Source organism: Chelonoidis abingdonii, chromosome 2 (genome assembly GCF_003597395.2).
Source record: "Chelonoidis abingdonii isolate Lonesome George chromosome 2, CheloAbing_2.0, whole genome shotgun sequence".
NCBI lineage: Eukaryota > Metazoa > Chordata > Testudines > Testudinidae > Chelonoidis > Chelonoidis abingdonii.
Genome location: NC_133770.1, coordinates 82833678 through 82845880, shown reverse-complemented (window position 1 = coordinate 82845880; position 12203 = coordinate 82833678). Strand labels below are relative to the sequence as shown.

General features: G+C 42.0%; 1 protein-coding gene across 4 annotated transcripts in view; it reads right to left on the bottom strand.

Moving 5' to 3' along the window:
* Positions 1 to 12203, bottom strand: part of ATP2C1 (ATPase secretory pathway Ca2+ transporting 1) — an 86693-nt gene that overhangs the window by 19447 nt on the left and 55043 nt on the right. For all 4 annotated transcript variants that reach the window (XM_032774920.2, XM_032774922.2, XM_032774918.2 and 1 more), the window contains 4 exons: positions 8151 to 8246; positions 7970 to 8059; positions 5563 to 5667; positions 2497 to 2653 (listed from right to left, as the gene is read on the bottom strand). In XM_032774920.2, the coding sequence (XP_032630811.1) occupies positions 2497 to 2653; positions 5563 to 5667; positions 7970 to 8059; positions 8151 to 8246 (448 nt within the window). The remainder of the gene's footprint in view (positions 1 to 2496; positions 2654 to 5562; positions 5668 to 7969; positions 8060 to 8150; positions 8247 to 12203) is intronic.

The window sequence follows — 12203 nt, the reverse complement described above, 5'->3', positions numbered from 1 at the left end:
GTGGGCTCAGTCTTTAAGGTCCACAAACCCGGTGTTAAAATCATACGTTAATAAGGCTTGGCAATTAATACAAAAATCAGACGCCTGCAGAGGAGAAAAACCTTCCCACCCAGGAGATCTAGTCTCTTTGACCCTTTATCTGCCAAAGTAGATTTTTGGTAGTGTGGCCAAGCTCTTGCCATAGCAAGGTGTAGGGGCTCAAGATGCCAGTGTTTGCCAAACTGCTCTGGCTGGTTCGGATATGGCCTCGTTGATTGCGATAGCCACCTGGTCAGTACCTGTGGTTGTATAATGCCCAGGAGTCAATGGTGAGTGTCCTGCACCTCCTGTATGGAGATTTGTAGATCATCAGCGACCCTTTGCAACAACTGTTCATGTTGCCGTGGTCACGCAGCAAAGGCAGCGATGGCAGTGTCTGAGGATGATGGGGAAGCTCCCCTGTTGGAAGCAGTGTTACCAGTAGAACTGGTTCTGGCTCTTCCTCCTCATACACCAATGGACAAGAAGGGGAGGATTGAGACAAATCCTGAAAGGGATCTGGGTGGCTACCATAGGGGTTTTGAGGACCCGAATAAGGCCAGAAGGAAGGACGCCACAGTGCTACTAGTTGGGATATTAGTTGTCCCTGGCTGGGTCCTTGCTGGAGGAATAGTAAGGTCTCACCTGTCTGCCAGGACTCCTGTGGCTTCATGGAAATACTGGTGCAGCCATCTTCTCTGACCCCTCCAATTCAGAGGATGGTTCCGTTTGTAACAGTGGTACCATGGATACTGAGGCGCTCCAGCTCCATGGATGGAGGTGGGACCTCTTTGAGACAACAGTACCAGTTCCTCCTCCAGGGTAAGGACATCTCTCTCAGGAGGGCAGGGCCTGAACAGAGTGAAGACTGCAGATAGAGGAGGAAAATATCCTCCAGCATTACTAAGATCTCTGTACAGCCCAGAGTATGAGAATTCTAATAGATACTCCTTATGGACCAGTTCTGATGACACAGCTGGATGATCAATGGCTAAGCAGGCAGTACCAATGAGGAGTCTAGACCTGCACTCGTGGATGGGATTGATGAGAGTCTCTCCTCACTCTCCCCTGCAGTCTCCATCAGAACAGACATCTCTTTTCTTCCATGTCTTATCCTTCAGCATGGGGGTCTTCAGCAGAGCCAGTTCTGTACACAACAACATCTCACCCAACCGGGACCAGCTCGGGGAAGAAACACATTTCTTTTGGACAGTCCACTCGAGGGGCTGCCCTTATGCTCATGCAAAGTGTCTCACTCTCATGAGGGGCCCTATGTGACAACTCCTTGGGCTTCAGGTGTTAAGTGCTCCACTCTGAGGTTTGTGCTTGGAGAGGCATTGCTGGTCAGCTGAGGCTGATATACAGCGGATGGGAAGGGTCTCCCAGGTCTGTGCAGGGCCTCATAGCCTCTTCCATCAGGAAATTTCAGTCAGAGCTCTCAGGCCTCTCTAGTTCTGGGTAGGAAGGATTTACATATACTGCACTTGAGATATGTGCCTCACCCAGACAGAACATGCACCAGTGATGCTTGTTGCTGATGAAAGATTGAGGGCAGGAGAGACAGTGCTTGAATTCCAGGACCCTGGGTATAGTCCTGGAACCAGGAGAATTGTCACCCAGCTGGGGGGGGGGGGGAGGGGAGGAAGAAGAGTAATTCTATTCTGTACTAAAACTATACAATAACTAGAATTTTAATCTAAAACAAAATTTACAATTAAATTTTTACAGGTTCTGCAATAGCAAAGGAGGACACGATTCCAACTCAGGCCATGCAACAGTAAGAAAGAACTGAAGAGGTGCTGACCCACACTGCCTCTTATACCCTGGGTCAGGAGCATGTGGAGAGCTACTGAGCGTGTGCGGGTCAACGGACACTGCACCGAAGGAATTCCAGACCTAGGTGCACAGTGTGCATGTGTAATACACATAGGAACCATCACTCGAAGTAGTGTCCATTCCTTCTGAGTACTCTGACTGCAGCAGTAACTAACAACCCTCTCTGACCATATTTAGTCATGCTGACTAGTTCAGGCAAGTGTCACACGCAAACCTCTTGCTCAAATAAGGGTCTCTCTAACCCACATATGAGATTAGACAAAACAGAAGAAAAAATGGGAGAACCTGGGATTACCCAAAAAACCCATAAACCAATTCCTGCATAAAAAGAGATGCCAGATAGTTAAGTGGCGATGAGTCTTATCTCTTGGGTGGTCAGACACAGGAAAAGAAACTGAAACCTGAGGTACAATATGTCAACATCCACGGTCAGTCATGTTGTTACTTAACCTTTAAACTAAAGTGCTGGTTTCACACCCAGTCCTAATTTGAAGAAATTGGTGAACACAACAAAACTAGAAAAGGTTGAGTTTAGGAGTTAAGGTCTCCAAAATTGTGCATTACACTTACTATGAAGTGAGTCAAGCAACACATTTAAGCTGTTTATTAACCTGTAGAGATGGTACACTAGAGCAGCCTTACCTCTAAGTCCTGCAGAGCCCATAGATATTGTCTCTTGCTGATACTGTTCTCTCTGTTGTTGGGTGAGAGGCAGGGTCTGCCCCTTGCTGTTATATGTTGTACAGTATCTAATCACTTGTTCATAAGCTCCCTTCATAAAGCAAATCTCTGGTTTGTCCTAAGGAAAAAAAAATTCACACGAGTAACTAGAGTCCTCTAATCTCTCTCATACATTCTGCAATGTAAGAACTAACTCATTCATTTAAAGCGAAAAATCAATTTTCATAACAGTGCAATTCTAAATACATAATACATCTCTATCCCGATATAACGCAAATTCGGTTATAACACGGTAAAGCAGCGCTCTGGGGGGGGCGGGGCTGCATGCTCCAGCGAATCAAAGCAAGTTTGATATAACATGGTTTCACCTATAACGCGGTAAGATTTTTTGTCTCCCGAGGACGGTGTTATATTGGGGTAGAGGTATATATAAACTTAGTATTACAGTAGCATCTAGAACGCCCTCCTGAAATTAGGGCATTTTATTAGGCATTGTGGATAAACATTAGACAGTTCATGTCCTGAAAAGCTCATGTGCAGTAGGGCTTGTCTGCATGGGCAGCTTGACAGCAGCGGAGCTGCATCGGTAGCACTTTAATGAAGAGTTTCTCCCTTGGTGTAGTTGATCTACCTCTCCGAGAGATGGTACCTATGTTGGTGGGAGAGGCTCTGTCAACACAGTGCTATCTACACAGAGTTAGGTCAGTGTAATTATGTCGTTCAGGGGTGTGGATTTTTTCACATCCCTGAACAGTTATTCTGATATAGGTCTGTAGAGTAGATCTGTCCTAAATAAATAAGACAAAGGGTGAAAAAGAAGCATCAGTTTAAAGATTTACAGAATCCGTAAGTCTCTCACTGAATGGTATTTTCTCCAGCTCTCAAATCATGTTTTGTGGCTCATTTCTTTCTGCACCCTCTCCAATTTTTCAACGTCCACAATTTAAAGGGGATAAGAACTATACATAGTGAGTCTCACCAATGCCACATATACAGGTGAAATCATCTCCCTACTTCTACTCACTACTCCTGTTTATACATCCAAGGATTGCATTAGTCCTTTTTGCCACAGTACCAAACTGGGAGCTGATGTTCAGTTGTATGTCCATTATGATCCCCAAGTCTTTCACAGTCACTGCTTTCCAGAATACAATCCCCTATTCTGTAAATATAGTCTGCATTCCTCATTCTTAGATTTATAACTTTGCATTTGTATCATCTGCAAATTTTATCAGCAGTGATTTTATATTTACTTTCAGATCATTGACTAAAATGTTCAATAGCGTCAAGCCTAGTTACAAGCTCTGTGTAACTCCAGCCAGAAACATCCCCATTCACTGATGATTCCCACTGAGGACTACTTTTTGAGATGTCTGTTCTTGATCCATTTAATGCGTACTCTAAAAAAAAATTAGGACTGCACAATATTATTAAATCAGCAAGTTGTGTAGCACAAAGTCTAAATATACTAGATTTATGCAGTTACTTTTATCAAATTTGTAATCTTAAAGAATGAATCAGGTCTGAGACCTAGTTTCCATAAAAACATTTTGACTGGCACTAAAGGCAAACAGATGGGAAACTGCAGCACAGAAAGAAGCCTGTAGCAGAACGGAACACAGACTATATCTATACTGCAACTGCGTATAATCTGCAGCACAGGTACATGTAGCTGTGCTAGCTTTAAATCTAGTAGTTTGCTAAAAATAGCAAGGAGAACATGGTGGCATAGGCTTCAGTATGGCCCACCCAGGGAGTCAGGCAGGCTCATATAGCTCATGTCACTGTGTCCTCATTAGATTAAAGCTAGCACAGGTACATCCATACAAGCTGCAAACTGTACAAACTCCATTTGCAGTGTAGAGGTAGCCTCTAATTTCCTGAGCTCACATCCAAGATCTTAAATTAGAAGGCCAGCTACCCAGTCAAAGAACTATCTATATGTTAAAATCCCCTATACATTATAGAATTGTTCAGGTCTTGGGGAAAAATTACAGTACAAACAACCTGACAACCTACAACAGCTTAAAATATCGTGGCTTCACCAATTGACCTTTGTTTCAGAGATCAACAGGGGGAGTGGTGAAAAGGTTCAAACTTAACATCAAAACACTGAGGGTAGGGGAAGAGATTACCTGCAGTATATGCTAAGGAATCCTTTCATCCTCTTGGCTCCCAAAGTAATTTTTAAAAATCAAACCTAGGCTCCTAAGCTCTCATTAATTCTTCTGCAAACTCTATCCTAAAGCTGATGACTTAATGCTCTGAGAATTTGAAGCAGAGCAGCATGGAAAGTGGGCAGGCCACGAATTAGAACCTTCCATCTCCACAACTAGAGAGTTTTTGGTGCTATTCTGAAGCTTTAACAACAAGCTAACTTTTCTGCCATAAGCACTAGAGGGATATTCCATAAATCCAGGATCCATTGCCTTCCATGACACATGCTGTTTAGGAGCCTGTGGCTATTTCATGCTGGTCAGACTTAACAGTGATTCTTACTTTCACTCACACCAAAATATTCCACCTGCCACACCTTTTTAGGGGGGAGGGGGAGGGAGTGCACAGAGGGGAGGGAAGAGAAGATAAACATACAGATAGCTATACATTATGGAGAAAGTTCAATTTCCTCATTATTCCAAATGAAATGGTTATTTCACATAATGCATTTCCTTCCTCTGTTAAACTGGTATATTCCTTCTTGTCATGTAATTACATTGCCAAGAAAACAGCAGAACATTAACAGAATCTCATGAGATTTCTATGGAGGAGCTCAAATTTAGAATTTTACGTGTTTAATATAACTCCCTGTGGTTTTCAACCACCACTTCAGAGATAGAACATTAAACTAGTTTCACTATCAAACTTTCTCCTTCACACTCACAGGTGTAGCGCTATGCTGGTGGCTTACTACTCCCTTCCTGTACACAACTTCTGAAATTAAACAGAGACAGCTTGTACACCATTTCCTGTGCTGTAGGAAGTTACTTAACATCACTGGGTGAGGAAATAGTCATGGAAAAGGCCTACCTGTTGTGTCCTGTGCACACATTTAACAGCCATCCATTTTTGCTCTGAGCTGAAGGGATACTCCGCTTTTCTAATATACTCCTCCTGGAGTCCTTCTAGACCCATCTGCGTAAAATGTAACAGTAATATCAAAAACATTTTTTATTCATTTAACCAGGCTACTAGCCTTTCAAGTCACAAGTTCAAATGGCTCATTTTCATTCTTAGTTATTTATAAACCCATTCAGTTTTTATTTCCCTATTAAAACTAAAAGCAAGTCACACTAATCCAGCTTAGATAAACATCAATGAGCAAACCCACATCTTTTTATGTTTCACTGTCAGTCACCAAACAGTATATTTTTTACATTTTCAAAATCACATCTTTGTTCTTATACAATATTCTACCTTTCATCCAAAGATCTTAGTGTCTCATAGTTATACCTAGGTGCAAAGACAGATCTTGCTGTTGCACACTACTCATTAAAACATATCCAACTTCTAGAGCACAGATGCTTGAGTATTCTACAGCCCCTTCTCCAGGTTTTAAAAAGCACTTTATAATAACTCAAGCTTGCATACCATTGAGACAGGCAGATGTTACCTATATTGCATTGCTGGGAAACAGAGGCAGACATGTTAAGTCAGCTGTTCTCAAACTATGGGGTGGGAGACAAGAACTGAGTGTAGGGACTTTTTAAAAAAAAAAAAAAAAAAAAAAAGCAGCTCTGGCTGTCAGCCCCAGGTGGCTGGGGCTTGTGTAGAAGGGTCATGCACACCTGGGAAGCAGGAATAAAGGACAGCTGGAGCCTCACCCAGGCTCGGGATCTTCTCCCCCTCCCCCAACATGCCTCATCAGGAGGTAGCCCTGGGCTCAGGCTCTCCTCCCCTCCGACCTGGAGGCAGTGGGGCTCCAGCTGTCAGCCTCAGGGTGGTAGCAGCAGTACAGAAGGTTGCAAGGTGGCACTAGATTTGCTGTGAAGAGATAGACAAATATCACTTTTCACATTCCCACCCTTACTTCTGTGCTGCTGTTGGTGGTGCAGTATTGCCTTCAGAGCTGGGTGCCCAGCCAGCAGCCGCTGCTCTCCACCCTGCCTTCAGAGTTGGGTGGCAGTATATGTACTTGGGCCCGGGGGTGGCATGAATGACTACAGACACGAAGAAAGGGGGCCCGAACAAGTAAGTGAGAACCAGTGCAATAAGTGACTTGCCCAAAATTATAAAGCAAGACCACAGGAGAGATTCAAATAGGAGAACTCATCTCCTCAGTGGAATTAAGATCAGTGGTTTTCGAATTGCAGGAAGCAATCTTAAGGTGCATCACAACAAAATTTCCACCACAGTAAAAAGTTCATCTGAAAATTTGTGGCTTCCAGGACTCAGAGATGCTTGGGGAAAAACTCAATGTGTCTGCTGTTCTTCCTACCACAACCCTGATTGCAACTCTACCTCCATTCCCAACCCCACTCAACTCTGGGGGAAATGTATTATTTTTAATCAGCATAATGTCACCTACCTGCTGAACCCTACTATTCTCTAGAATCTACTTGGTTCACATCTTAAAATGGCACCACTCTCCCAGCCCATAGCAAAATGCACTGCAGGGATAGCAGAAGCAGTTGTAGTCCACCCACCAGTTTTCATGGGTTCTCGTCATACAATCAATCCCTTGATCCTTGTGGAGTCACAAGAGTGTGGGGTTTTAAACAGGTCTCTGCAAGAAGCTGTGTGTGGATTCTGAGTCCCAGATGGGGGGAAAAGACTGAATATCACTGCATTACACAATATAGATTTAAAGCTATGCAGAGTCATAGAAAGATTAGGTAGCGGGGTTCAGTGTCCCCTTTCCAAGTAGTCTTAGTAGTTAATTGTCACAACATACAGAGGAAATCTTGTTTAACCAAAAGTTACTCAACTGAAATTCCCTGTATCCAACACCTAAATAGCACCTTTCAGAGTTGCAGCATTTAAAGTGCCAGTAAATAATCAATTGTTCATGTGCCACTATTTTATCTTTTCTAATCCTCTCCAGTTTCAGAACAGATGCTGATTACTTGACAAACGGGCTAGCACCAAATTAAATGACAACTTTAAACTGTAAACAGCCAAAAATTCAAAGTAAAAACAGACAAATTATCAATGACTTTATTCTGGACATGAAATTAAATTTCATTTTTGAACCATAACTTAAAAATCAGATCCAAAAATATTAACATGATTTTACTTCAGGTCCATTCTCATCTCCTATTCATTATCTAAATTGTCCAGATGCCCAGTAATTTTTCATAAAAAAAGATTCTTTATATGGAGGAGAGAGGTTTTTTTAATGAAAACATACTAAATATTTGTGCTAGTTAAACACTCATTCCTATTAACTTAATGTTTCTGACATGAGGAGAAAAACCACCATGAATTAGGTACACACCTTCATAGCAAGTGCAAGTAAGGCTCCTTCTGTTGGTTTTCCCATTAGAGTGCCGTTTCTAATTATGGCATCATTGCACACACAACCTGCCTAAAAAAACACAAATAAAACAGAGGTCAAGGCAAAATACAATTCCTGTACTAATTCAATGAAAATAGACTGCTTACTGTGTTGATCTTACCTCAACAATTCTGCTAACAGAGGGGTTGTTATACCCATGAATATCACCACCATCAAGCACAACTTCTCCAAACCTGTTATAACCTACTCCAGTAACCTGTAAGACACAAACACAGCCAAATACAGCATAAAATGGAAGACTGAAAGGCAAGATTCTGAGTTTATGAAATTAATTAGTAATCTCCCACAGAGATAATGGAATACGAGTAATTTAAAAATGGAACAATTATACCAAGTGAAAAGCCCACACACAACATTTCCTAATCAGCTTCTAATGCAGAAGGTTTAGGTTAAAGAGTATTTAACTCTATCTGAACAGTTTAATATTTCAATAGAATATTAGAGCACAACTTCTAAATCTGTAATTCAAATTCAGAATTAATTCAGTCTTCTTCAACTGCTGTATTCTTACTGCTTATCAGTGATAAGCAAAAGCTCAGGATATTGGTTTCCCTTCCCCTCAGGACCCGCCAGTAGATGTGCTCATGTTGACATAGCCTAAGAGACATGTGACATAAGTTACATTGACAGAAGGGCCAGTGTGGACAGTGCTATGTCAGAGAGAGATTCTCTCCTGCCAAAATAACTATCGCTGCTCATTAGGAGTGTTTTAATTATGCCAATGGGAGAGCTCTCTCGTGGCAGCATAGAGCAACTATACGGGAGACCTTACAGTGACGCAGCTGCATGGATACAGCTGTGCCACTGTAAGGTCTCTAGTGTACAGATTGACTTTGAAGGATGGTGAATGAAAGCAAGGCTGTTAATTGAATTACAGTGCATACCAACTGCTGGGGGTCAGGCAATGAGAGCCAGAAATGCAGTTGCAAGAGTGGGCTGCCCTGAAGAACAGCACAGCACAGCACAGCACATGAGGCCTGGGAGAGATTAGAGTCCAAAGACATTTAATAAATATAAATTAATAACTATCTGTATTGCAGTAGCACCTAGAGGCCCCAGATCAGGGGCCCTACAACAATCTCTTAGGTTAGCAGTGTAGGTATTTGGTTTATGTGTGCGGGTTTATGATTAAAAAGTTACTTCCACACGCATCTGGTACTAGTCATTATCAGAAATGGGATCATCTGAATGATTGTGGCAGTTTTAGTTTAAACCTCATTTAGCAACCTACAGATAGAGTTTAAAACTAAAATTCAGAATCCTTTTCATTCATTTCCCTCCTTTGTGGTATGACTGTGCTCACACTGAAGTTACTGAACCTTAACTCTGGGTACAGTAATTGAACGGATATATAGAGCCCCTCCAAGTTTCCACACAGAGATATTTTAAATTAGAAATGTAAAAATTAGAAGACAAGAAACTAAGCAAGTTACCAAACTGCTGACCAGTACATCGTTTTGAAAATTAACTTTTGCCACTTTCATTCTTATCTGTGTGTTTATTTTCTTCTTTCCTCTTCAACTAAGTAAGGCTCTTCTCCCCAAAATAACTACAATATACTTTTTCTTATGCTGTTTCAAAACTCAAACAGAAAAGAGGCACTATACATTTCTCCCAACGTAAACACAAGATTGTAGTTGTTGAAACGAGGAGAGAAGAAAGGATGTAGGTAACAGTGATAAAAAGGAGGGCCCACCATCCTACTTCTACTTAAGTAAATAAAAAGATGCCCATTGATGGCAATGGGAACAAAATCTGACCTGAAAATAGTCAAGAAATGTTGAGACTGGTTTCAGTTTTCAGTTCTTCCTGTTCTTTATAAAATGGGCATGAAAAAAACCTCAGAGTTTTCTGCTTCAGCTGAAGGGAGTGACACTTAGGCAACCATTGTTACAGACAGTAAGTAGCTGGAAATCCTGAATGCAGGAACCAACCAGAGTAAGTTGATCTGAGTACCTGATTTTAAAAACCTTACAGTTATTGACAAATAACAATTCATGCAGAGAACTGCAGGACTGGAAAATTTATATGATAGGGCTGGTCAAAAATGTTTCCCAAAGCTGTTTTTTTAGAAAACTGGGGTTTTGACTAAAAGTGTTGAAAGTACCATGGAAGAGAGAAATTTTGGCTCTTCAAGGAAGCCCAAACCTGAAATATCTAAGACTTGGGGGGGGGAGGGGGTGGCTTTGATTTAAAAAAAAGGCAAATTTTCCATGGAAAATTATGAGTTTGATTTCAACTACATTTTCCCAAATATTTTTATTTTCAGAGTTCCTCTGATCTATAATTAGGCATTAGAACAGCATTCCTATATCCTGACTTGATGCAACAAGTCCATTTCAGTTTAACAGATGTTATGATAGCTTGGTTTAAACTGTCATTTTACAAAAATATCCACATCAACAGCAAAAAACCTCACAGAAGTGATTATGTGAGTGTTAGGAATGTATTTACAAAACAGATCTTAATCTAAGGTATATGCAAGGAGGGAGACACCACTGAGCTTGCTTGTGTTTCATCATATCACCACAAGTGACTCAGTAGGTACTAGGCACAGCATCGGTAAGTAGCCGTGTTAGTCTGTATCCATAAACACAACAAGGAGTCCGGTGGCACCTTAAAGACTAACAGATTTATTTGGGCATAAGCTTTCGTGGGTAGGTGAGGTTTTTTTTACCCACAAAAGCTTATGACCAAATAAATCTGTTAGTCTTTAAAGGTGCCACCAGACTCCGTTTTTTTTAGGCACAGCATATTTTTTCCAATATTGAGGCTTATGTTGATAAGCTTGACAAGTAACAAATTAGAACTCTGATTACTTGGCTAGAGCATACCCTACACCTTTAGTGGAGAGGGCAGAATTTCATTTTTAATTGTAATCAGTTGGCTGAAGGCAAAAGTTAAAGACTCCAATGATTCACAGTCAAGTGGATTTTCCACTTAATAGGCACTTTGTAGAGATCAACTGGAGACTATGGCCTTTTGGTAGTAACTAAACTTACAGGACAAAATCCTGGCCCCAATGAAGTCAACAGAAAAACTCCCATTGCCTTCAGTAAGTCCAAGATTTCACCTTTAACATTTGTTCACTGCCTTATCACACAGCATCACTTAGGGCTTGTCTACACTGGCAAGTTTCTGTGCAGTAAAGCAGCTTCTTGCGTTCAAACTGCAGACATATACACACTGCCAAGCCACATCATGCACAGAAACTCCTTAGTTGCAGCGCTTCAAAAAAAAAAACCCTCAATGAGAGTCGTAAGGCTATTTGCAGAGGCTCCTGAACTCTATTGCCAGTGGACAGTTGATTGTGTTCTGTGTTGTAACTGGCCTCCGGAGCTGTCCTATAATGCCTCAAATGACCATTCTGCTCATTGCTTTGAATTCGGCTTCCCTTTCAAAAGCACCCTTTCCGACAGCCCGTGCATGCTGTGATCGGCTCCGCTCCAGGACACAAAGCAAACCATTAATGTGGAATGCTCACACTGTTGAGCACAGAGGCAGGTGTGGGTGTGACAGACACAGACTGCTGTGTCGAGAGCCCAGGGAGGGAGGCGGGGGCTGATGTCAGGGTTTCCCCCTCCCCCAGAGCTGGTTGCTTCCTGCCGCTGTCTGATTTTACAAGACAGAATGCTGACACACTGTGTCCCCCAAAAACACACTCTCGCCCCCCCTCCACACACACACACACACACGTACGTTCTTCAGTTGAAAAGCAGCTGGCAATATAGCAGGATGCCCATGGAACATGGGATTGGGAAACCTACATCATGTGACACTATGCCTGCCCCATGAGGCATTGCAAACCCTTCCCAAAACACCCTGCGGCCAGTTGCACAGTGGAATAGCTATCACAATGCATTGCTGTCTTTGTTGTTACAAGAGCTGCTAATATGGATACACTCCAGCTTCACAAGGAGCACAGTGTGGACACGCTGCAGCGCTTTAATGTCACAAACGAAGACGTGCCCGTAGTGAGAAAATGTGGTTTTAAGAGGAGCAGTTATTTGTCTTTTCTTTTCCCACCTTCTTGTTGTTGTCCCTCTTATCTTTGTATCTCCTTGTGCATTTCCCTCCCAGCAGCAATTCTCAGTCCTCACCATGCCTTCACTGCCACACCCTTCTTCATTCCATTCATAAAATGATGAACAAT